Source organism: Lipophrys pholis (genome assembly GCF_963383615.2).
Source record: "Lipophrys pholis genome assembly, chromosome: 11".
In the NCBI taxonomy this organism is placed as follows: domain Eukaryota; kingdom Metazoa; phylum Chordata; class Actinopteri; order Blenniiformes; family Blenniidae; genus Lipophrys; species Lipophrys pholis.
The window spans coordinates 29254392-29279836 of NC_137631.1; the positions used below are offsets into that span (position 1 = coordinate 29254392).

The 25445-nt window shown below is 47.2% G+C and overlaps 1 protein-coding gene across 2 annotated transcripts; it reads right to left on the reverse strand.

Annotated features, from left to right (window-relative positions):
* Positions 1-419: 419 nt before the first annotated feature.
* Positions 420-20920, reverse strand: chka (choline kinase alpha; the record flags this gene model as incomplete). Of its 2 annotated transcripts, none has more annotated exons than XM_080475495.1 (12): positions 420-550; positions 2560-2641; positions 3746-3852; positions 3959-4067; positions 5617-5704; positions 5792-5850; positions 7553-7657; positions 8504-8637; positions 8805-8918; positions 15161-15214; positions 18940-19048; positions 20664-20917. In XM_080475495.1, the coding sequence occupies 12 exons, from the start codon at positions 20915-20917 to the stop codon at positions 536-538; spliced, it is 1230 nt and encodes a 409-aa protein (XP_080331621.1). In that variant the 3' UTR covers positions 420-535. The 2 variants fall into 2 exon arrangements, with proteins under 2 accessions (XP_080331621.1, XP_080331620.1); XM_080475494.1 differs by lacking the exon at positions 420-550 and adding an exon at positions 1172-1367 and having other exon boundaries at positions 20664-20920.
* Between the last annotated feature and the right edge of the window lie 4525 nt (positions 20921-25445).

Below are 25445 nucleotides of genomic sequence, written 5' to 3' on the forward strand. Positions count from 1 at the left end.
CGTTCAGTGAAGATCCAGTCAGTGAGTAACGAGTAAATATGGAATGTATTGAACAGCAGGTATTTAAAATGACATGTACAGTGGAAAAAAACTAAATTAAGCTTTTTAATTAGAAAAATACAAATTCAGGTTAGGAAGAAACAAAAATCACTCATTGATGTAAAAAAAAAAAAAAAAGAGGTAAAGAAGAAGAAGTAAGACTTCTAGTTGGCTGCACGTTATAAAAAAAACATCATGAAACAACAAACTAAATACATTTCAGCTAAAAGTCACAGTTCTGCTGCCGTCTGACGTTTTGGACTGAATCTGGACGAGGACGACGTTTTAATTCAACAGAAAACACGTGTGGAAAAACCACGAGGGGTTAAAAAACTGAACCCCATTCTCCATCAGACCATTAGACACGCCTCCCACTGCAGATTGGTTTCCAATAGGAGGGATTAGAACAGGATTAATCTGCCAGTTTGAGCAGGAGGCAGAAATAAGTGCATCAATGTGAAGCTCTGGAGACGATTCTGGATTATTCCAGGTGAAGTCAGCAGCTCCAAACCTGGAACCAGAAACGACTTGAACCAAACATGTAAACCAGCAACAGTTAAATAATAATAATAATAATAATAATAATAATAATAATAATAATAATTTGAGCCGACGTCGCTGAGCTAAACCAACAGTTCAGCGTCTCAGTCAATAAAGACCAACTACATGAGAAAGACTGACGAGACGAGAGGCAGAAGATTCAGACCAAAGTTAAAATAAATGTTGATTAAGAGGAATATTCAGAAAAAAACTGAATATTTGGACTTTCTATCAACTTTTTTTCCAGAACAACTGAAGTAGTCGTGAAGTTTTTCTTCTTCCTTTTCCCCTCGACCTGACGATTCTGTCAAACTGTGGGCAGACGTCCAGCGAGAAGAGAAACTGAAAGGAAGGGACGAACCAGCGGAGGAAGTTCTGGGACCCCCGCGTCGCAGCCGGAGGCTCCGCCCCCCCCCCCAGATAATGCTAATGCTAACGCTAAAGGCTCACAGACCGGAGGAGGAACGATCTCCGATGCTCTCCTGCAGGAATCTCTTCCAGCAGATTAAATCGGTCGTTCTTTGGCAGCTGATGGATCGCTGAAGCGGCGACGAGCCACGAAGAGGTGGCGAGCGCCGGTCACCGGGCGGAGGAGGGGGTGGGGGAGCGGCGGGGGAGGGGGGGAGCGCAAGATCTTTGTTTCAGCCTGTTGGGAGCCTCCATCCCCCCACCTCCAACATTTTTAAAAATTTTATTTTGAATTGAAGCGTTGGGTCTCGGCGGCTCCGTTAGACGGCCCAGATCTTCTTCTGCTGGAAATAAGCGTCGAAGCGAGCCTGGGCGTACTCCTGCAGCGCAGACGAGGAGGAAACAGCGTCAGAAGCGAAATCTACAACGTTCCTCCAAACAGCAAACAAGTAAAAAAAGGCGACAAAGAATCCAGAACCCTTTTTTGTAAAAACTCTTTGGTCCTCATGTAAACCATCCGTTGCCATAGTTACCAGCCTGTAAAACAACCTGAACGGATTTTAATTAGAGACGCACCGATACCACTTTTTAAAGTCCTAACCTTTAGCTACCTGCTGATAGAGTACCGACAGGAGTACTTATTAAATGCTATAAAGTCTAATTTATACTTCATACACCAATGACACGTGAAGGCTAAACGCCGCCTCCTTCCTCCTCTTGACATTTTGAAAGAACATTTCCTAGTGTTGTGCCGATACCGATCCCAGTATCGGGAGGGGGGGCCGATACCACACTAAAAGCTGGTATCGGTGTCGGCAGGTACGAACTATTAACTCGCCGATACGCAGCGCCGTGTGTTTTTCTCTCTCCCGACTCTCTCTGACTGCTGCCCGGACCCCTGAGCCAGGTATTCAGTGCCAAGGAAAGCCTCATATCTTTATTATTTTAATTTAAATTTAACTGCGATTGCACTACTGTTTTATATGTATTTACCGGTACATGGATATTGCATTTTTTGGCATTTGTGAGCTAAAACTCAGGTTTAAGAAAAGTTTATTCTTTTTTTCAGTTTCACCCATACCAGGTAGGAAACAATAAAAGTAGTCCTACATTTACTGTGTTGGTGTTTTTTTCCTGTTTCATAAAGGTTGAAGCAGCCAGATGAAGCCATGATAGCAATGATTTATACAACCAAGTGAGAATGCAGTTCTTCAGAACTGGAAGAAAAACAGGCCATATCTTGTTTAAACACTGCGGTATCGGCGAGTATCGGTATCTGCTGATACTATGCAACCGGGTATCGGAACAACACTAACATTTACGGTCCGTCTTGATTCGTCCTTCCCGTTAATATTCAAGAATCTCCAGTCACTCGTTCTCTCGTCTGACGTCACGTGATACTCTCCGGGTTGTACCGCGAAGCTTTTACAAGTTAAAGTACTCGGTGCAGTATCGGCCCAGATACTGGTATCAGTGTCAGAAGCTTGTATCATATTCAGGTTGTGAGAGGATTTAAACATGGAAGGGGAGGAGGAAGAGGAAGAGGAAGAGGAAGAGGAGGAAGCGACTCACCAAGTATCCAAACTTGATGGTGGACAGTCGAGCCTGGATGAGAGACCAGAGTCCCCAGAAGAAGTGAGAGGCAAGAGAAAACCTGCAGCAAACATCAGGAACACGTCAAACACTGTCCTGCTGCTTTCTGTCTGTCCTCTCTCTCCTGCTGCTGCCTTCTGTCTGTCCTCTCTCCTGCTGCTGCTGCCTTCTGTCTGTCCTCTCTCCTGCTGCTGCCTTCTGTCTGTCCTCTCTGATGCTGCTGCTGCTTCTGTCTGTCCTCTCTCTCCTGCTGCTGCCTTCTGTCTGTCCTCTCTCTCCTGCTGCTGCCTTCTGTCTGTCCTCTCTGATGCTGCTGCCTTCTGTCTGTCCTCTCTGATGCTGCTGCCTTCTGTCTGTCCTCTCTCTCCTGCTGCTGCCTTCTGTCTGTCCTCTCTCTCCTGCTGCTGCTTTCTGTCTGTCCTCTCTCCTGCTGCTGCTGCTTCTGTCTGTCCTCTCTCCTGCTGCTGCTGCTTCTGTCTGTCCTCTCTCTCCTGCTGCTGCTTCTGTCTGTCCTCTCTCTCCTGCTGCTGCTTTCTGTCTGTCCTCTCTCTCCTGCTTCTGTCTGTCCTCTCTCTCCTGCTTCTGTCTGTCCTCTCTCCTGCTTCTGTCTGTCCTCTCTCTCCTCTCTCTCCTGCTGCTGCTTTATGTCTGTCCTCTCTCCTGCTGCTTTCTGTCCTCTCTCTCCTGCTGCTGCCTTCTGTCTGTCCTCTCTGATGCTGCTGCTTCTGTCTGTCCTCTCTCTCCTGCTGCTGCCTTCTGTCTGTCCTCTCTCTCCTGCTGCTGCCTTCTGTCTGTCCTCTCTCTCCTGCTGCTGCTTTCTGTCTGTCCTCTCTCCTGCTGCTGCTGCTTCTGTCTGTCCTCTCTCTCCTGCTGCTGCTTCTGTCTGTCCTCTCTCTCCTGCTGCTGCTTTCTGTCTGTCCTCTCTCTCCTGCTGCTGCTTTCTGTCTGTCCTCTCTCTCCTGCTTCTGTCTGTCCTCTCTCTCCTGCTTCTGTCTGTCCTCTCTCTCCTGCTTCTGTCTGTCCTCTCTCTCCTGCTGCTGCTTTATGTCTGTCCTCTCTCCTGCTGCTTTCTGTCCTCTCTCTCCTGCTGCTGCTTTCTGTCTGTCCTCTCTCCTGCTGCTGCTTTAGTCCTTTCTCTCCATGCGTTGGACTCCTGGACACTCACCTGTTGACCTCCACGTACGCCTCCTCCTTCATCTTCTCCTGGTCCTCCTCACTCAGGTTATGGAAGCCGGGGTCAGACTCTCGCAGGTAACTGTCCAGGAAGTGGAGCTGAGGGCAGGAATACAGCAGAGGTCAGAGGTCACACAGAGAGCCGGGGATGTCAGAGACAGAGACAGAGACACACAGAGACACACAGAGACACAGCTCTACATACCTGCTGGGACTTTGAAGGGTAGTTCTGAGTGTTGACTTTGAAGAAAGGAAACTCCTCACAGTTGTAGTCGTAGATCCATTCACAGAAATGATTCCCGATATCAAATCCCCTGCGAGGTCCAGAGAGAAACAATCGTACAAACATTTAACGACGACAAACAGAGTTTTAAAGAATAAGAATCAAACTCCAGCAAACAGGAGGTGAATGAATTAGGACTTCTTCTAAATTCATGTTTTTTTACACTGAAACACCCTGAAACGCACATTTTGAGATCAAGTTGTGTTTTCATTTCAGAAAAGTTTCATATTTACACGATGTGTTGTGAAAACGATTTCCGTTTCCATGGAAACAGCAGTGAAAGTGATGTAGTTAGCCTGTTGGCCCACTAGTTGGTGCTGTTTGTCTGGACGGTACAGCAGCCAAACAACAACTTCTTCAAAAATGCAAAAACAGCCGGCACAGAGTATTAATAGTTCAAATAGTATTAATAGTTCAAATAGTATTAATAGTTCAAATAGTATTAATAGTTCAAATCTGTTGAAAAGGAAAAAACTGAAAACAAGCTAAATCTCCACAAACCACCGGAGCAACTAACTAAAATGACTAAAACCAACAATATAAGATAAAACTGCCAATTAATAAAAAAGTTAAGAATGTAATAAAATGTCTATAATCCCAGTGTTGCAGTGATGAAGGGAAATAAATCCGGCCTGACGTACAGTCTGAATATTCTGTGGCTCCAGATGGATTTTATTGAAACTAAACCAGGTTTCAGGTTTCTGCCTTCATGACGAAGCTCTAGGAGACGCTACAGGAAGAGTCTCAAGGTCAAAGGTCAGACAAACAGAACAAGAGGTAGAAACGTACGCAAGTTAATGCATGAACACACCGTGTGTGTGTGTGTGTGTGTGTGTGTGTGTGTGTGTGTGTGTGTGTGTGTGTCATATGTTTGCTGCAGTGTTACGTGTTGGGGCCTTAAAGGGACAGTGCTGTGGGGTGGGGGGTTGGGGGTGGACCATTTCCCGTAAATAACCCCGTCAGGAATGCAGACCCTAGAGGTGTGGAAATTAAGTGCTCCTGTCTTTCCTTTGTTAATCTGCAGCCTCATCCTCATCCTCATCAGTCACCGCAGCTCTCTGTTATATAACAGCTGCAGTGGATGTTTCCCCAGAGGGGAGGCGGACTGAGTTATGGCCGCCGGGAGAGAGAGAGGAAATATTCATGACATGTAGACACAAGCCAGGCTGCAGCAGAACCACCACCCCTCCCCCTCCACCACCACCACCACCACTCCTCCTCCTCCATCCAGCCTGTTTCAGCATCTTCTTCCTCTAGCGTCCAGATTATTGAGCATTTTCCTCCACGAACATCCAGATTATAGAGTATCGTCTTCCTCTAACATCAGATTATAGAGCATCGTCCTCCTCCAACATCCACGTCATAGAGCATCTTCCTCCTCTAAAATCCAGATTATAGAGCATCTTCCTCTCACTGACTGATCACTCACTTTCCTCAACACTTGAAGTAACGGTGTACACAGTGAAGTAACGGTGTACACAGTGAAGTAACGGTGTACACAGTGAAGTAACGGTGTACACAGTGAAGTAACGGTGTACACAGTGAAGTAACGGTGAAGTGATTTCAGGGTTGGATGGTACCTGTAGTTGTAGCTGCTGTATTCGAAGTCGATCAGCATGAGTTTCTGCTTGTCGGCGCTCCGCCGGCCCTTCAGCAGCAGGATGTTCCCTGAAGGAGGCAGCGAGCAGCAGAATGAGGACCAGAGGAACAGAAAAACCTAAAGCTGGACGTGAAGCTGAGGTCGGGGAGTTTTACCTTCCTGACAGTCGTTGTGGCAGAAAACCACCGGAGAGTGAGTGGAGTCCAGCAGAGACCTGGAAAGAAGACAAACCAGGGAGGGTCAGAGACCAGGGGGTTCCAGTGTAATCAATAACAGACCATATGATTGGCGGAGAGACGGAGCCTCAAGATGGACTCACATCAGAGACATGTTACACGTTTGTGTGATTGTTTCAGAAAAGTTTACACGGCAACATTTTGAAAACAATGTCCATTTCCATGGAAACAGGAGAAACGCTGTAGTTCCCATGTTGGTCCACTAGTTGGAGCTGTTGCTACTTTGAGTACTGAAAGCACACACACACATATGCAGAGAACAATGAGCTCTAAACATTAACAATGGGAGAACATTCTAGTCAACAGACCACCAAGTTGGATTGTGATTACAGTGACTGTCAAAATAAAAGTACCAAGTCCAGGAGAATATGGACGGAGAGTCATGACACCACAGAGGAAACCTCTACTGAGCATGTGCAGAACTACTAGTTACTATGGTGACCAGGACCAGAGTTTCCAAAAGCTACAAAGGTTTTGTGTTTTCACTTGAAAATGTTGTCGTGTGATCATACCCTCAATGGGGTGAAGTAATCTGATTACAGCAGTTTAAAGTCACTCTTTCCTCTCCCAACATCACATCACAGGAATCCTTAAATTAGGGTCCACTTTTATCTCATCTCTGTCAAACAGTGCCAAGAAATTCTAAATATAACATGAAAACATCTCTGAGCAACTTTTATGCAGGTTTCAGGACGGAGCAGGAGTGTGGAGTGTTGGTGAGAGTGTGAGGAGTGTTGGTCAGAGTGTGAGGAGTGTTGGTCAGAGTGTGTGGAGTGTTGGTCAGAGTGTGAGGAGTGTTGGTCAGAGTGTGAGGAGTGTGAGTGGGAGTGTGAGGAGTGTTGGTGAGAGTGTGAGGAGTGTTGGTCAGAGTGTGAGGAGTGTTGGTGAGAGTGTGAGGAGTGTTGGTGAGAGTGTGAGGAGTGTTGGTCAGAGTGTGAGGAGTGTTGGTCAGAGTGTGAGGAGTGTGAGTGGGAGTGTGAGGAGTGTTGGTGAGAGTGTGAGGAGTGTTGGTCAGAGTGTGAGGAGTGTTGGTGAGAGTGTGAAGAGTGTTGGTGAGAGTGTGAGGAGTGTGAGTGGGAGTGTGAGGAGTGTTGGTGAGAGTGTGAGGAGTGTTGGTGGGAGTGGGAGTGTGAGGAGTGTTGGTCAGAGTGTGAGGAGTGTGAGTGGGAGTGTGAGGAGTGTTGGTGAGAGTGTGAGGAGTGTTGGTGGGAGTGGGAGTGTGAGGAGTGTTGGTGAGAGTGTGAGGAGTGTTGGTGGGAGTGGGAGTGTGAGGAGTGTTGGTCAGAGTGTGAGGAGTGTTGGTGGGAGTGGGAGTGTGAGGAGTGTTGGTCAGAGTGTGAGGAGTGTCGGTGGGAGTGGGAGTGAGAGTGTGAGGAGTGTCGGTGGGATAGTGAGTGGGAGTGTGAGGAGTGTTTGTACGAGTGGGAGTGTGAGGAGTGGTGTAGCTGGGAGTGTGAGTGCTGCAGCAGAAAGTGAGCGCGGAGGAAAACACCTCAAGTTTGAGGGTTTTTTTGGTGGAAAATCACCAGCACTGGATATCCTGTTACATAACGCTTGTTTGGAGGCTTTCCAAGTATGTGTCACATGTGTGTATTGTACTCTGTAGCTGCGTGTGTGTGTGTGTGTGTGTGTGTGTGTGTGTGTGTGTGTGTGTGTGTGTGTGTGTGTGTGTAATCCTACTTGAGCATGTTCATCTCCTGTGGGAGGTTGTGGCTGAGGAGGCGGTTGAAGCGGCGAAGTTGAGACTCTCTGGTGAAGTTCAGCTTCATGACCTGGCTCAGATACCTATTGGGGGGAGGGGGGGGGGGGGGTCAGTTACTGTTCTCACCTCACCTTTTCTTTTTTTCCCCCCAAAAGCATCTTATATAATCCCCAAACCACAAGCACGTTTTTTCAAGGAGTACTCATCAAACAAGTACAGATACTTTAGTGTAAGTATTGAGTACTCTTTAAGCCAGTACAAATACTTTATTATAAGCATCAAGTACTCTTTAAACCAGTACAGATTAGTAAACATATTGAGTACTCTTTCAACCAGTACAGGTACTTTAGTAAAAGTACTGATTACTCTGTACTTTAAAGATGTAGGTCAGTGGTGGCCTGGAGGTTTGCGGTTCAACCCCCTCGGCAGATCGATCACTACCGTTGCTCTGAGTGCGACCTTTGACCTCGGCCAGCTGCCCACTGAGGTGGTCGATGCAGGACAAACAATGAAGTATGATTAGTTACTTTAGTCAAAGTTCTGATTGAAGGTTTTAAGTAAAAGTTCAATTAATTCTTCAGTATTGTTCAACTGTTCTTGGCGTGTGTGTGTGTGTGTGTGTGTGTGTGTGTGTGTGTGTGTGTGTGTGTGTGTGTGTGTGTGTGTGTGTGTGTGTGTGTGTGTGTGTGTGTGTGTGTGTGTGTGTGTGTGAGTGAGTCTGCCTTCATTCACCCTGACTCCAAACGGTGACACATGTTGTGCAACACAAACCTCGTAACCGGCTGACAAACAAACAGCTTTTCAAACAAAGTCCTGATAGACTCAAGGACTGTAGATAAGAGTTATGTGGTGACATGGAAGCCGGCCGAGCAGAGCGGCTCCCGGAGGGCGCCAGTTGAGCCGGCCAGAGCGCCACCTAGAGGACTCACTTGTCCATGGTTCCAAACAGCCACTTGGGCTCCTTGTTGAAGGGCATCCTCATCCCGTGGAAGCGAGCCATCTTCTCCGCCACCTCGGCAGAGATGCTGGAGTCGCCGAGCTCACAGGTGTCCAGTTTACGGCTCTGTGGACACCAACGAAGAAGAGTTGACACCAGTGGAACAGAACCAGACTGTGGCTCAGTCGCTCTGTTAAATGTGGACGTGAACGACTCGTCTGTGCGTGACGTTCTCTAGAAGACGCAGACGGAGGCTGCAGGGAAATGGAGGCGTCGTCGGCGTACAGACTTACCGGGACGTACTGCTCCAGGCGGCCCTGAGGGAAAATGCCGTAGAGCTTCGGTCCCAGCTCCCTCTCGGCTAGGATGGCAAACATGACGCTCTCCAGCACCATGGCTTCAGCTCCCTGCAGACACACAGACCGGCGGCATGTTATAGAGCATCTTCCTCCTCAGACATCCAGATAACAGGGCATCTTTCTCCTCTAACATCAGATTATAAAGAATCTTCCTTCTCCAACACCAGATTATAGAGCATCTTCCCCCTCTAACTTCCAGATTATAGAGCATCTTCCTTGCAGAACGTCTCTGGGTTTGAAAACGTATGATCACAGTTGGAAGTAACTTTAGTTCCAACAGTAACTTCAGTAATCGTGATGGTCGTGAATGTACTTTCAGACCCGGTGAAGGAGTGACGATAAAGAAAGTGTCGCTGAGTGAAGACGTGACGTTTCGTCTGTATTCAGCCGAGTTCGACCATCTTTGTGTTCCTGACGCTCGAGAGGAAAAACTAAAGCCTTGAGACGTTTCCAGGGTTTCTAAGAGACTCAGTGAGCCAGAGAGTCGGCAGGCTGAGAGGGAGGTGGAGGAGAAGGGAGGAGGGAGGTGGAGGAGAAGGGAGGAGGGAGGTGGAGGAGAAGGGAGGAGGGAGGTGGAGGAGAAGGGAGGAGGGAGGTGGAGGAGAAGGGAGGAGGTGGAGTCTGAATGAGGAGAATTGTTGCTGTCGGGGTCAGTGGAGTTCCTGTCAGAGCAGAGAGGAAAACAAGAGCAGGATTAAATCTTCCAGAAGACGAGGCCAAACTCCGCCGGAGCAGAAAGGATCGTCCAGTTTGATCTTTTCTTTGTCGTCAGCCCAGCGTGTGACGGAGGAGAACCTGCCAGGCAGCACGGCCGCAGGTCATGAAGCTGAGCTCCTTTCTCACCAACTCTTCTGGAGGTGGAACAAAATGGCGTCTGACCAAGTAGGCAGGAGGTCGAAACCAGAGCGCTCAGCAGGCTAATTAGCAACAAAGCTAACGGAGCCGACGAGTTCAGGGCTCATTAGCGGACGGATCTAATCTGTGGGAAAGTCCGAGTGGTGCAGAGTTCCAGTGTCTCCTGGAGTCCGACTTCCTCTCGTGTCTCTGAGAACTTGAACGAGACGCTCCTGCAGTAAACTGAAGCTCAGCAAAACAGTCACCGTCACCAAGCAACGCGCCTGCTGACATTTCAGGCCTCGTTTCCACGACAACGATTCAAGTCATAACGCATCATTTTTGTTTCAGAAAAGTTTCACGCTCACGCAACAACGTTTTGGAAATGCTGAAAAACGATGTTTTGCTCTTGGTCCACTAGTGGGTGCTGTTAGTTTGAACACACACACACACACACACACACACACACACACACACACACACACACACACACACACACACACACACACACACACACACACACACACACACACACACACACACACACACACACACACACACACACACACACACACACACACACACACACACACACACACACACACACACACACACACACACACACACACACACACACACACACACACACACACACACACACACACACACACACACACACACACACACACACACACACACACACACACACACACACACACACACACACACACACACACACACACACACACACCATTAAAAAGTAACTTAGTTACTTTACTCATTTACTCACTTTTAAAAGTAACTAAGTTAGATTACAAGTTACTTAGTTACCGAACATTTCCAGAAAGTGTTGTTTTCTCCTGTCGGAGTGTTTTCGAAAAGTTCTACTTGGGAGCCATTTTTTTTAGCCGACGTGTTTTCAGTGGCTCCGAGCTCCGTTGTCATGTGAACGAACGGCTAAAATGCTGCGGAAGGTTTGTGTGTTCGCCTGAAAACGCCGTCTCGTAAACGGGACGGGAAGTTACTAAGAACATAAAAGTAATCAGAAGAGAAGTTACCACTGCCAAATAAGACTTCATCAACTCTGACAGTGGATTCTGAAAGTAAAGTCATGAGCCGCAGACGCGTTTCAGTAATGCTAACAAGTTAGTCGCTGATTGAATGAAGTGAAGCGGTCACATGTCTTGCAGGATGCTTGGTGAAAACGCTGAAGCCGCCACCTCTCTGGTCGTTCTCACGGTCACGTCGTCAGCCGGACGCGCGCCCTGACCTCGGGACGAAGGCCGCGGCGGTTTGACCAGCGTTCGGCTTCCAGCCTGGGAAACCTGTTTTGAAAACGGACCCGTCCAGCAGGAGGTCGGTTCGGAGGAAAACAGCATCCCCCGCCTCGAGGCCTCGGCTCTGCTGCAACAGCGTCTCTCAAAACAAGAGCAGCGGCGGGCGCCCGCTGAGGAGCCGACCTTTCACCTCGCCGGACCGCAGGCGTCACGCTGGGCTCTGATTGGATTACAGTCCAGGCAAAAGGTGAGAATTCATCAATCACGCGACTCTCGCTGAGGCTGGAGGGTCGAACGTGATCACCTGACTGAGGCTCACAGGTCTTGTGTCCTGGAACCAGGAATTAACCCTTTAAAACCCTCTGGTGTGACTCGATCGTCTCCAAGCAGAATATCTGAGGCACATCTGGTCCGAGTCGACGAACGGCTGAACTCTTCAGAAGAACAAGTCTCAGACATTAGAGTTAGAGCTAACCTCCCAACCTATAACCCCGCCTCCCCCTCCGTGACGTCACTAAACAACCCCAACATGGCGGAAGCCGCGGACGCTTTAATAAGAACACTTTTCTGAACAGCAGGGGGCGCTGCATGATCAGCTGGACGTCACCTGCACAGGTAAGCGATTGGCGGCCGGTCTGAGGCTTTAGAGGACATCGCGTACGGACGGAACCCCGGCTCGAATCCCGGTGAACCAGCCGAAGGTTACGGCGAGCGGACTTTCCAGGCAGGAAGTGGGTCAGTGACGTGGATGTGCAGTGTAACGCCCTGCTAAGCCCCCCCCCCCCGCTGCGCTGCCAGGATGTGTGTCAAGACGATTATGGTAATGTAGATAATTCCCAGAGCAGGTTGAAACTGTTCCGCGCCCGGCCGATAAAAGTCTGAATTAAGAGTTCAAGTTTGTTCAGTTTCGTTCTTGAAGTGTTCTCCGTTACCGGCTGTTGATTTAAAGTAATAGAACAGAAGAATGGAGGACGTGGCTTTCGTTTCCTCCGCCTCTTAACCACTCCAGCGCCTCTCTTCCAGACGACTCGTCCTCCCACTCACAAGTTAATCATCAACACGGAGCGTTGACCTTCCGCACGCTTCCTGTCTGAGCCCCGGAAACAGACGCTTCCTGTAGTAAACCTGCACTTCCTCTCTGACCGCCATGCTGGCCTGGCGTCCGTCCTGCATGTGGAGACGGTTAGGGCCCGGTCTGAACCGCGGAGCCGGGTCTGGAGACCCGGGCTGAACCGCAGAGCCGGGTCCACGGCAGCAGGTGTTCTTATCTGCTCCACTATGTGTGTCAATAAACCAGCCCAGCAGGGTGACGGAGGTCAGACCTGAACCAGCAGGCCTCCGCCCGCCGGGTTTCCTCTCAATGTCTCACATTAATAATGTCAATTATAATAAGTCTTTTTCATGAAAACTAAAGTTACTCATTACTCAACAAATTAATTTCATTTCCCAGCAAGTACCCATCTAAATCTGTGATACTATCCATGGTTATTCTAAAAATATTACTTCAGAGTACCGATACAAGTACTTATTAAAAGGCCATACAGCCTAGTTTAAACTCCGTACACAAACAGTATTTGAAGGTTATGCGTTGGTTGAACCTCCGCGCAGCCTCTGTGTCGACGCTACGTCACCGCCAACAGCCTTGAAGGCTCCAGTAAACTACAGTATCTACACTACTACGCAGTACACCATGTGTACTGTAGCCCGAGCTGCTGCTAATGAGTATCAGTCAGACTTTAAACCTGTTTAGCATGTAGCATCGCTGGTGAGTGAGCCTGAAACTCTTTAGCATGTAGCATGTAGCATGCTCCCTGAGAAACTCTAGTTAATTCAGATTCCTTTTCATGAATTTAATGACTTCTCATAAATTACACTCTTGAATCTCAAATAATTTGTTCTATTAGTTTTATCTCCTCATTGTGCTTCAGTCTTAAAAACTAGCGAATTTTTCCCATGAAAACAAACCATTACATTTTCACTTAATCTCAGACAGCAAATTTTCATAATTCAAGTCTTAATTCACTTGTTTTCTTTGTCTTTAATCTCAGAAATATAATTTTTTCATTGATATTAGACCTTCATCTCTGTCTTTTTATTTTATATTGACGGTGACGAGACTGCAACCACACATGGTTTTGTAATCTTCCCTGTGGCTTAAAAAATGTTTTTAAAAAAGCAGATTCTTATGCTGTAAACTTGGTTTTAAAGAAAAACAAGCAGTATGTTAATTTAAGATTCCTGCTATTTATTTATTAAACAATCAAGATCATCGTCTCAGCTGATGGTTTAATTTCACATCTCGAACTGACATTTTACATTTTCTTCAACAAAAACACTTAAAAAAGCTGAAAACGTCTAATTGACCATGTCTGGAATGTTTTCTCGCCGAGTTACGTGTTGGTTATCATCATTGATGCTTTGTTGTTGCGTCTTTGTGTGTAATTACGTGACATGCGAGCCGCTGAGGACCGTGAAAAACCCCCAGAGGGATTAAACCCGTGTCATCCCGTCTAATCCCAGCAGCAGACGGTGAGGAGGGCGGAGCGACTCCAGCCCAGTCCGACACGCTGCCTGGAGGCCGAGTCAGAGCCAGAGGGCGGCCGTCTTCAGTCAAACACGTCACGATGTCAACAATGGTGAACTGGCTGATGAGCTCACCCGGGGTCAAAGGTCATAGTCACATGACACGACACAGAGTCAGTGGATTTGTAGGTCAGTGCCTGCAGACTTTGTGTCGTGTTCCTCGGATGAACTCAGCTGAAGTGATCAGCCAGTGTACAAGTCAAAACTGCACGTTGTACACTGAAAACCGCACGTTGTACACTGAAAACCGCACGTTGTACACTGAAAACCGCGCGTTGGACACTGAAAACCGCACGTTGGACACTGAAAACCGCGCGTTGGACACTGAAAACTGCGCGTTGGACACTGAAAACCGCGCGTTGGACACTGAAAACCGCGCGTTGGACACTGAAAACTGTGCATTTCCCAGTCCAATCCGAGCCTATTGTGTAAAAATGGTACCATAGTTCCCAAAGGACCCATCTGCTGACGGGTCTGTGTGCACTGGGGTGGGCGCGGTGGAAAACAGTGAGATTTCGCATCGAGGTCCTGCGGTGACGGTTAGCTAACCTAATTGTTAGCCTAACAGCATTAGTACTGGAAAACACGCCAAAGGCTACAGGAATCGGACCGCCCACCAACGCTTGTTTTTTTTGCCCGATTGCACTCATTTGTCCCAAGAAGACAGATTTGATCACATGTGAAGATCTTGTACGTCCTTGAATCTCTGGGAACAACGGGACAGAACCGTGAGACGATGAAGCCGCTGGTTCTAGCAGGAGGCGTTATGTCATTGTTGTTGGGTTAAAGGGTTAAAAGGAGGGAGAACAAACAGGCGATATGCAAATGAAAGAAGGTCATGGATCGATAGTGTGACCCAGCCCGTCATGCAGTCATGCAGTGTTAGAGGGAAACAGACCACAGTTCAATCAATGGTGAGCTCAACTTCAAAAAGCCTTCAGGGTTTACCCCCCCCCCCCACTGCCAGACACCCTAAACCCCCCGGAAGAACCCTAGGAGACCCCCAGGGAGAACCCTGAGAGACCCCCAGGGATAACTCTGGGAGACCCCTAAGGAACTCCAGCAGAGACCCCTGGAAGACCCCCAGCGAGAACCATGGAAGACCCCTAGGAGACCCCCTGGAGGAACCCTTGGAGACCTCTGGAAGATTCCTAGGAGACCCCAGGAAGACCCCCTGGAAGAATCCTGGAAGAACCCTGGAAGACCCCCAGGAAGAACTCTTGGAGACCCCCTGGAAGACTCCTAGGAGACCCCTAAGGGACTCGATTGGAGACCCCTGGAAGACCCCCTGGGAGACCCAGTGGAAGACCCCTCGGAGGATCCTGGGAGACCCCCTGGAAGAATTCTGGAACAACCCTGGTAGACCCCCTGGGAGACCCCCTGGAAGAACCCTTGGAGACCCCCGGAAGCCTCCTAGGAGACCCCTAAGGGACTCCCTGGACACCCCTGGAAGACCCCCTGGGAGACCCCCTGGAACCCCCCCAGACCCTGAGATGAGGCTTTGAGGGAAAGCCTTCCACACATCAGTGAGGCTCTGACACACAACAAGGCGTCCGGTGCAGCGGACGAACATCACACTCATCCTCAGTTACTTACTTGGAAGAGATTTTCTTTGTTTGACTCTCGAGAATCCCCTTTATTACAGGACATCTATCAACAAGAGAAAAGGGAAAGAACTATCCATGAATACAGGCGAAGCCGTCCACATGAGTCACACATCACAGCCCTGGGGTCCGCGGCGGCGTTCAGACCGGGCGCCGCGCTCATCCTCACTACCTGCAGTCCCACAAATATGGTCCACCACCACCACCACCACCAAGCTCAACGTGTGGGGACCCCTAGTGGCCATTCAGAGTATGACGGCAGCAACGTGGGGACGTTTATCAGAGGCTACGAAGCAACTCTTAATATAAGTAACAGTCGATAACGTCATCATGTTGGTCATTGTTCATGTAATAAAGACAATCCTGTCATAACTTAATAATAATAATAATAACAGTGACTTCCAATAGAACTATTTTTACTCAGAAAACCTTTTTCCTATTAAATGCAGTCTTACCTATACGTCGTTACATTATTCACTGTTCTTCAAACATTATTAAAGCTTCCTCAATAAAGGAATAACTACTAAATGCTATTACACTATTAGAACATTACATCATTGCTTTTATCATAATCAAAAAGGCTAAATTGCTCCGTTACGTTTAACATAGATTAATAAATCATCCATTTTTAATGACCTTCCAATTTAATTCACCACAAAACATGTTGTCTTCCAAAATGAAGACAAACCAGTTCATCTATGAAACCAAACACTTCAATCAGCTGGTGATAATCTATAATCTCATTTAGCAGCTGGCGCTACTTTAGCAGTTTTAGTGATTTTAACTGTTTAAGTGTTTATGATGTTGCAGCTCTTTTCTGTTTCCCCTACAACATTTTTAAAGTGAAAACGCAAAACTTCTGTTGGGTTTTGGGTCCGTTTCCACGACAACGGTGCTCGGAGTCGCGGAAAAAATACAACTTTTTGAGAAAGGTTCCCAAGGTGGAACTTTTTGAAAATATGCCGACTCCGTGAAAACGTAACTTTCTATTGGACTTAAGTTTACAGGGTTTTTTATTACCTGTTTTATTAGCCATTTTTAAATTAGCCATTATTTTTTTATTGTCAGTTTTTGATTTAGTTTTTTTATTTACTTAAGTTTTTTTATTACTTATTTTATTAAAATGTTCATAATTTTTTATTATTAGCAGTTTTTATGTATTATTACCTTTGTCATTTTAGATTCTTAAGTGTTTTTTAGTTGTTGTTTTTAAGGCTAGACATTCAGCTTGTTTTCTTTTTTATCTTTTCTAGAGATTTTAATCATTTGATCTGTTTTTAGTGGTCGACTATTTTTGCATTTTTGAAAATGGATCCCAAGGTGGAACTTTCTGAAAACCCTCGCGCTCCGTCTCCGTGGAGACGGCGGAAACGCTTCTCCAGCTCACCTCGGCCGTAGTAAATACTTGTTCTTATTGTCCATCTACTGAGCATGTGCAGAACATTTGCGGTTGCCGTAGAAACGGATATGGTTTTTTAGCTCTTTTAGCAGAATAATCGGACGTTTCCTTGTTTGCTGAGGATTTGTACAGAATCTCAGTTCGACTCATTATTTTATTTAAAGTCGAACAAAAGGGTTTAGAAGTTGCAGGGAGCTAAAGAAAGGCTGAACAGGGACTAAAGCCAGGACGCTTAAATAGGAGACAGATGTTGGGAGTCGCACATTAAACGATAAGTTGTGGAGCTCAGTGAGGAAACGTGATCTCCCTGCTGGAAAGAAACGCTTGAAGCACTTCAGACCAGCGAGGAACCGATGCCGTCTGGGATACATTACCGCGCCACTGCCATGGCTTTTCATTAAAAAAAACTACTTTATTTATATCCAATTATAGATGATTTTACACAATTGTGTAGTTTTTATTAATTTAGTTGCCTCGTTCATTTAGTTTTAGATTCAGTCGTTTAATTGATTCTTATAAGTTAGCTCCACTCTGACTCTGTTCTGTGTCTTATTATGAGCTGGTTCCATTGAGGCCAGACCCTGGTGGCCCTGGTTGGCCCTGGTTGGCCCTGGTTGACCCTGGTTGGCCCTGGTTGGCCCTGGTTGGCCCTGGTTGGCTGTTCCGGCTGTCAGCCCTCCAGCAGGTGTTTCTCTGGGTCGTTGGTTCTAGGAGGTCAGAGGGTGCGAGCGGATCAGAAACCTGCTGTCCATCCTCGGACGGAAACATTTCTCCATTGCCGAGAGACGGGACGAGCTTTGGGGTTTAATCATTAGTGGCCCCGACGTCTCCGTCCCTTCATCATATTAGCTCTTTGATTAAAGCGGCGCAGTGCGGCGGCGGCGAGCAGCCGGCCGGCGGCGGCTGCAGTTACCTTGGTGAGGAACGGCGCGCTCTTTGCTCTGCTCAACGTCTCTGGTAATAAACTGTTATGGGTCCATTAGCGCTTAGTTAATAACTAATGTGAGGCTCATCCTGACCTCCTGTCTCTTCTAGTGAAGGACAGGACAGACCGACCGTCCTGTTGCATCAGGCTGCATGAATCTAGTCACTCATTCATAAACTGTCCCTCGTTGTACCGGAACAACTTTATATACGTCTTCCTTGTTCTCTATAGTGTCGTCTGTCCTCTAATCTAGTCCGTCCTCTAATCCAGTATAGTCTGTCCTTTAATCCAGTATAGTCTGTCCTTTAATCCAGTATATTCTGTCCTTTAATCCGGTATATTCTGTCCTTTAATCCGGTATAGTCTGTCCGTTAATATCATCTGTCCTCTAATCCAGCGTACTCTGTCCTCTAATCCAGCGTACTCTGTCCTCTAATCCAGCGTACTCTGTCCTCTAATCCAGCGTACTCTGTCCTCTAATGTCTGTTTTGTCCTGTCGAAGGTTTTTTTTCTATCGAACATTGTTTAATCTTGTTAAATGAGATCGTTTCACGTCACATGTTTGGAAAGTGAGACATTTGAACGCAGACGAATATAATCTGGGATTAGTTGAGAACACAGAGTTCAAACGGCTGTCCTGGAGTCCCTGCCTGCATCCTGCGCTCTGTAATCTCTGGCGCTTTCAGCATGAGCGTGAACTCTGGGGCCGTGGTTCCACGTCGCGCCCGCAGATAAAGCTGTGTGGTTTATCTGAGACGAGCAAAGCGAGCCCTGGTTTATCAGCCGACCGCGCTGCGCCGACACCTTCTGTCCCCAGAAACCAGGCCGGCGGTTCAGAACCAGCAGGCGGCAGATTCAGAGAAAGAAAGGAGACAGACAGGCGGGGTGGTTCCCTCCCACCTCCCCTCCCCCCCCTCCCCCCGGACGCTGCAGTAACGGAGGTTAAATATTTTGTTTTTATATTAGGCTGAGATTTCAGAGATCTCATACTGTACCGTGAGTTTTGGAGGGGTTTCACCTGGGAACAAGAGTGCCCAAGGAAGGCACGCTCCTTTGGGAAGCCTACGGCAAAGAACACATGCATGTACAGCCATGGGGGTACATCACCATGTACAACAATGGCTAACACGCACACGCACACTCACACTCACACTCACGCACACTCTAGCGTGAAGGCATAAATGCACATGCATGCACACACTAATATAAGCAAATGGCCTGTAGACACACACACACGCTCTCTCACACACACAATAACCTGTGGAGGTGCTACTGTAACATGAGTTTAGTCCAAATCTCCCAACAAGTGATTCCTACTGCTGTTATCTGTGTGTCGTAAAGCAAAACTTACCCTAATCAAAGCTAACATCTACACCGGGGGGGGGGGGGGGGGGGGGTTACAGTTTGTGTGGGGAAATAAAGCAGTGATGAGTGATGTGGCCCCCACCTGCAGGATGGCCCCGTAGAGGCGCAGCAGGACGCTCCTCGGCTCGTCCCCAACGCCGTCCACGCCGTCGGGGAGGCTGCACAGGAACAGCTTGTTGCTCAGACCCCCCCTGCAGGGGACACACACACACACACACACACACACACACACACACACACACACACACACACACACACACACACACACACACACACACACACACACACACACACACACACACACACACACACACACACACACACACACACACACACACACACACACACACACACACACACACACACACACACACACACACACACACACACACTTACTTTGGTCTCCTGTTCCGTTTCTTTGTGGCGCTGTTGGTCAAGTTTGGGTGTTTTTACAGTGTTTTGGTTGTAAATATCTCCGTTTGAGGTATTCTTGTGTATTCTTGTATCTGTTTGTAGTAAATTGTCTCTCCCTGTGGAAGCCGGTGTCCCTTTGTCATAGTTTTCCGTCTCATTGTGTTCATTTTCGGTTTCTGTCTTTTTTGGGTGTAAATGGCGGTTTCTAGGAGGTTGTTTCTTGTTGTAGCTTAACGTCTTTGTAGTTTTGGTGTCTCACCGTGTTCATTTTCTGTCTTTGTGCCTTTTTCTTGTGAATGTGTCTCTGAGGTTGTCTTCTGTCTTTTTTACATCATTCTGTGGCCATTATCAGTCATTTCACAATCATTTTGCGTCTATTAGCCGTCATTTTGCGTCCATTTGTTGACATTTTGCATCCATTTGAGTCTATTTGCGGACATTTTGCGTCTACTTGAGTCTACTTGCAGTCATTTCGTGGCTATAAGTGGTCATTTTGTGTCTATTTGCAGACATTTTGCGTCTACTTGCGGACATTTCGCATCCATTTGAGGTCATTTTGCATCCATTTGAGTCTACATGCAGTCATTTTGCATCTATTTGAGGTCATTTTGCATCTATTTGAGTCTACTTGCAGTCATTTCGCGGCTATTAGTGGTCATTTTGTGTCTACTTGCGGACATTTTGCATCCATTTGAGGTCATTTTGCATCTATTTGAGTCTACTTGCAGTCATTTCGCGGCTATTAGTGGTCATTTTGTGTTTATTTGCAGACATTTTGTGTCTATTTGCGGGACATTTTGCATCTATTAGTGGTCATTTTGCATCTATTTGAGTCTACTTGCAGTCATTTTCCGTCTATTTGAGTCTCCCTGCAGTCATTTTGTGTCTATTTGTTGACATTTTCCATCCATTTGAGTCTATTTGCAGACATTTTGCATCTATTAGTGGTCATTTTGCATCCATTTGAGGTCATTTTGCATCGATTTGAGTCTACTTGCAGTCATTTCGCAGCTATTTGAGGTCATTTTGCATGTATTTGAGTCTCCCTGCAGTCTTTCTGTGTCTATTTGCATCTATTGGAGGTCATTTTGCATCTATTTGAGTCTACTTGCAGTCATTTTGCATCTATTTGAGGTCATTTTGCATCCCTTTGATTCTACTTGCAGTCATTTTGCGTCTATTTGTGGACATTTTGTATCCGTCGAGGTGAAACTACTCAAATCCATCAATGCAAATAAAAGGTGAAGCAAACAAGTGAAACGCCAGTTTCCTTTTCATGTCGGTACATTTCAGAATTCAGGAGCGCAGATCCAGAAAAGACGGATCCAGGCCGACAGTCTGGTTGTGATCCAGCCAGACGAGGTGTGTCCCGGACGGACACGCTGTTCCTACCTGATGATGGAGATCTGGAAGTCCTCCGGGGCCAGCCGCCTCCAGGCTCCGTGCAGGAACTCCCGGCACCATAGGTAGGCCTTGACCCGGGTGTCCGGGTCGGGCTGGTCGGCCCGAACCAGCTCCTCCATCTCCTCCTTGTCCTCCTCCTCCCCCCGGGTGTGGGGCTGCACCTGCAGGGCGTTCTCCGTCACCAGCAGCCCCAGAGACATGGAGGGGGAGTTCGACACCCCGTTGATGAATTTGGTCTTCATGGTGAAGACGGTGGAGGGACGCAGCTCCTCCTCTCTGTCCTCGGCGGTTTTGTGAGCGGCCCGGCGGAGGGATGCTCGGCTTCTCCCGGTGCTGGATGGAGCTGGATAGAGCTGGATGTCTGGAGCCGAAAGGGCGGAGGCAGATGGAGACAGGCGGAGACAGGCGGAATCAGTCGGAGACAGGCGGAATCAGTAGAAACAGGCGGTTGTTGTGTTCCACGGGCCCTGGCAGAGAATGAATGTGGCGTGCGGGACGTGCGGACACTTAAAGAGGAAGGCGGGGTCACGTGACGGAGCCCCGCAGCCCCCAGCTCTGCTCTGATTGGCTGGCCCGGACACTGCCCCGCGAGGACCACAACAAACCCCGAGGTGCCTTCAGGGACCGCCGGAAAAAACAGACACTCAAAGACGCCTTTGAAGGACCCACAAACAGAGAGAGACACGACGTGACCACAAAGAAACACAATACGACCACAGATACACAACATGGCCACACAGGCACACATGACTACAAAGAGACACAACATGACTTCAAATAAACACAACATGGCCACAGATACACAACATGGCCACACAGGCACACATGCCTCCAAAGAGACACAACATGGCCACAGAGACACAACATGGCCACACAGGCACACATGACTACTTAAGCCCCGTTTCCACAGTGCCCCTTGGTACCGGTGCCGGTCAGGTGGGGGTTGACTATCCGTAATCAGACCCATATCAGTGCCGCATTTCCATTACACGGGGAACGGTTTGAAATGTAGGCGGGGTTATGAACGGTTGCGTAATCATGCAGGATGTGACGCCATAACCGGAGGACATTTTCAAAAAAGTTTCCTGATTGCTGCAGAAGAACTGATTGTCTGCTTGCTGGGAGAACAGCGGTCGTCACGGACCAATGAGCAGACGGCAGTGTTGAAGCTCCTCCCCCTCATATCCGGCACATTGTGCCTGGTACCCCAAGTGGAGGGGTAGCGAGAAATGGTTACCAATGGTACGGGTTGGTAACGGTTCTGAGTCAGTGGAAACGCACAACAACCGGTTCCGACCTGACCCGTACCGGCACCAAGGGGCTCTGTGGAAACGGGGCTAAAGAAACACAACATGACTTCAAATAGACACAACATGACTTCAAATAGACACAGCATGACCACAGATACACAACTTGACCATAGAGACACAACATGACCACGATAAGACACAACATGGCCACACAGGCACACATGACTACAAATAGACACAACATGACTACAGATACACAACTTGACCATAGAGACACAGCATGACCACAGATACACAACATGACCATAGAGACACAACATGACCACGATAAGACACAACATGACCACAGATACACAACATGGCCACACAGGCACACATGACTACAAATAGACACAACATGACTACAAAGAGACACAGCATGACCACAGATACACAACTTGACCATAGATACACAACATGACTACAAAGAGACACAACATGACCACAAAGAGGGACAACATGACCACAGATACACAACATGACTACAAAGACACACAACATGACCACGATAAGACACAACATGACCACAGATACACAACATGACTACAAAGACACACAACATGACCACAGACACATAACATGACCACAATAAGACACAACATGACTACAAAGAGACACAACATGACCACAAAGAGACACAACATGACCACAGACACATAATATGACCACAGACACATAACATGACCACAGATACACGCCATAACCACAGATACACAACATGACTCCAAAAAGACACAAAGAGACACAGCATCGCCCAAGAGACACAAAATGACCACATCCCTACTATGAGTATGCAGTATTTCTATCGGTATGAAACACATCAATATTATATTTTATGTTTATGTTTTATTTTGTAATGTCTGTTCAATAAAATGTCACAGTAAGAAAGGAAATGAAGAACATAAATACACATCATTTTGTTTGCTGATGATACAACTTTGTTTGACTGTGAGGATAAAACCCCTAATTTGTTGGAGAATTCACAAAAAGTAAAGTAGATTCTAACAGACAGTGAAGAAAAACCATTTCAAAGAAAGATAAAATAACTGAACATAAAGAGGAAAGTACTTTGCAGAGAGGAGGCGGGAGTGTGAGAGGACAGTTGGACTTTATGTCTTGACTTTCTGCTGAGTCTGTGGCTTCACGTCCGTCTCATTAAGGAGATGGATTCAGAGGACGCCGGGGCTCTGGAAGCAGACGTGACTCATCCTTTCATCCACTAACGGCCGCAGCGTCACCTCAGATTGCTTCAGTCTGCAGGGACTCCGACAAGGACGGCGCCGCGTCCCACTGGCCGCTGCGGATTAGATTAAACTTTACCGCAGCGACGCATCCCTGCAGAGGGTCACACAACATCTACATATCAGCCTTATCACGGCAGCGGCGGCATCAAATAACGTCATCAGATCAGTACATTTACTGCTGCTCATTAGTACAATGTGGAGTTTAATCATCACACAGCAGCCATGTGACCAATACTACACACTCAGGTAAAAACTTTAACTTTACGTTGTGTTTCTGGGAGACGTGAAGAGAAAACGGCCCAAATATCTACTCTATTGACAAGGTACTATTGTTGGTACTACGTTTAAATATAGCTATTTTAAGGTACTTTATCAAGTTGATGCGTATTTTCATGAACTAATGTGTGTGTGTGTGTGTGTGTGTGTGTGTGTGTGTGTGTGTGTGTTTATAGTTGTGTCTGAGACTGAAAAGAATGCAAACTCATTGCTTGCAGCTCTGACTGGGGGAAGGGGCAGCAGTCAGAGGCTTGAGGGGTGTGTGTGTGTGTGTGTGTGTGTGTGTGTGTGTGTGTGTGTGTGTGTGTGTGTGTGTGTGTGTGTGTGTGCTTTCTTTCTTTCATTATTCAGCATGCAGGAGGCAGCCTGCTGCACGTACGAGCAGGAGAGGAGCTGCAGGATGTTTTACGGAGGAAAGAGAAGAAACATGAAACATCAGATTCTGTTTCGCTTCTAAACTGTGAGAATTTTGGTCAAACTGAGAGGAAGAAGACCGGAGTCGTGCAGGGTGGCCTTGGTTCCCACACACACACACACACACACACACACACACACACACACACACACACACACACACACACACACACACACACACACACACACACACACACACACACACACACACACACACACACACACACACTCGGGCCGAGGCCACGGTGAGAATGCAGAGCAGAGGAATGTCAACACAAAAGGCCTGTAAGGCTCAGCCGGGAGTTTCTGCCTGTTTACAGTGAAGTGACGCACACACAGAAACACACACTAACATAACACAAAAACACACAGAAACACACACTAACATAACACAGAAACACACAGAAACACACACTAACATAACACAGAAACACACAGAAACACACACTAACATAACACAAAAACACAGAAACACACACTAACATAACACAGAAACACACCCCAACACAACACACAAACACAAACCAAGACACACTAACATAACACACAAACACACCCCAACACAACACACAAACACAAACCAAGACACACTAACATAACACACAAACACACCCCAACACCACACGCAAACACAAAAAAGCACACACTAACATGACACAAAAAAACAAACAGTAACACAACACACCTCCACACACTAACACAACACACAGTAACACAACACACAGAAACACACACCAACACACAAACACACAAAAGCACACACTAACATGACACAGAAACACACAGTAACACAACACACAAACACACAGAAACACACAGTAACACAACACACAAACACACAGAAACACACACCAACACAACACACAAACACACAGAAACACACACTAACACAACACACAAACACACAGAAACACACACCAACACAACACACAAACACACAGAAACACACACCAACACAACACACAAACACACAGTAACACAACACACAAACACACAGAAACACACACCAACACAACACACAAACACACAGTAACACAACACACAAACACACAGAAACACACCAACACACAAACACACAAAAGCACACACTAACATGACACAGAAACACACAGTAACACAACACACAAACACACACCAACACAACACACAAACACACCTCCACACACTAACACAACACACACCAACACACACTAACACAACACACACCAACACACAGTAACACAACACACTAACACAACACACACACACCAGCCGTCTCTTCGTGGTGAGACCTTCTTCTTCATCTCGACACGTCGTTGTTCAGAACTTTCTCCATTAAACTGATTGATTCTTCCTCTTCAGCCTGTTTCCTCCTGCTGCTGCTGCTTTAAATGTAAAAACACCTAAACTGAGTAAATGTGAGACATAAATGAAAGAAATGAAGACTCGCCTGTTATAAGACCTCAAATATATATAATAACCAGTAAATTAGAGTCAAACTCACTTTAGTTCAGCAGCCACATTCAGACCAGGTTCATCCCCAGCTGGTAAAGCTGAGCCAGAATGAC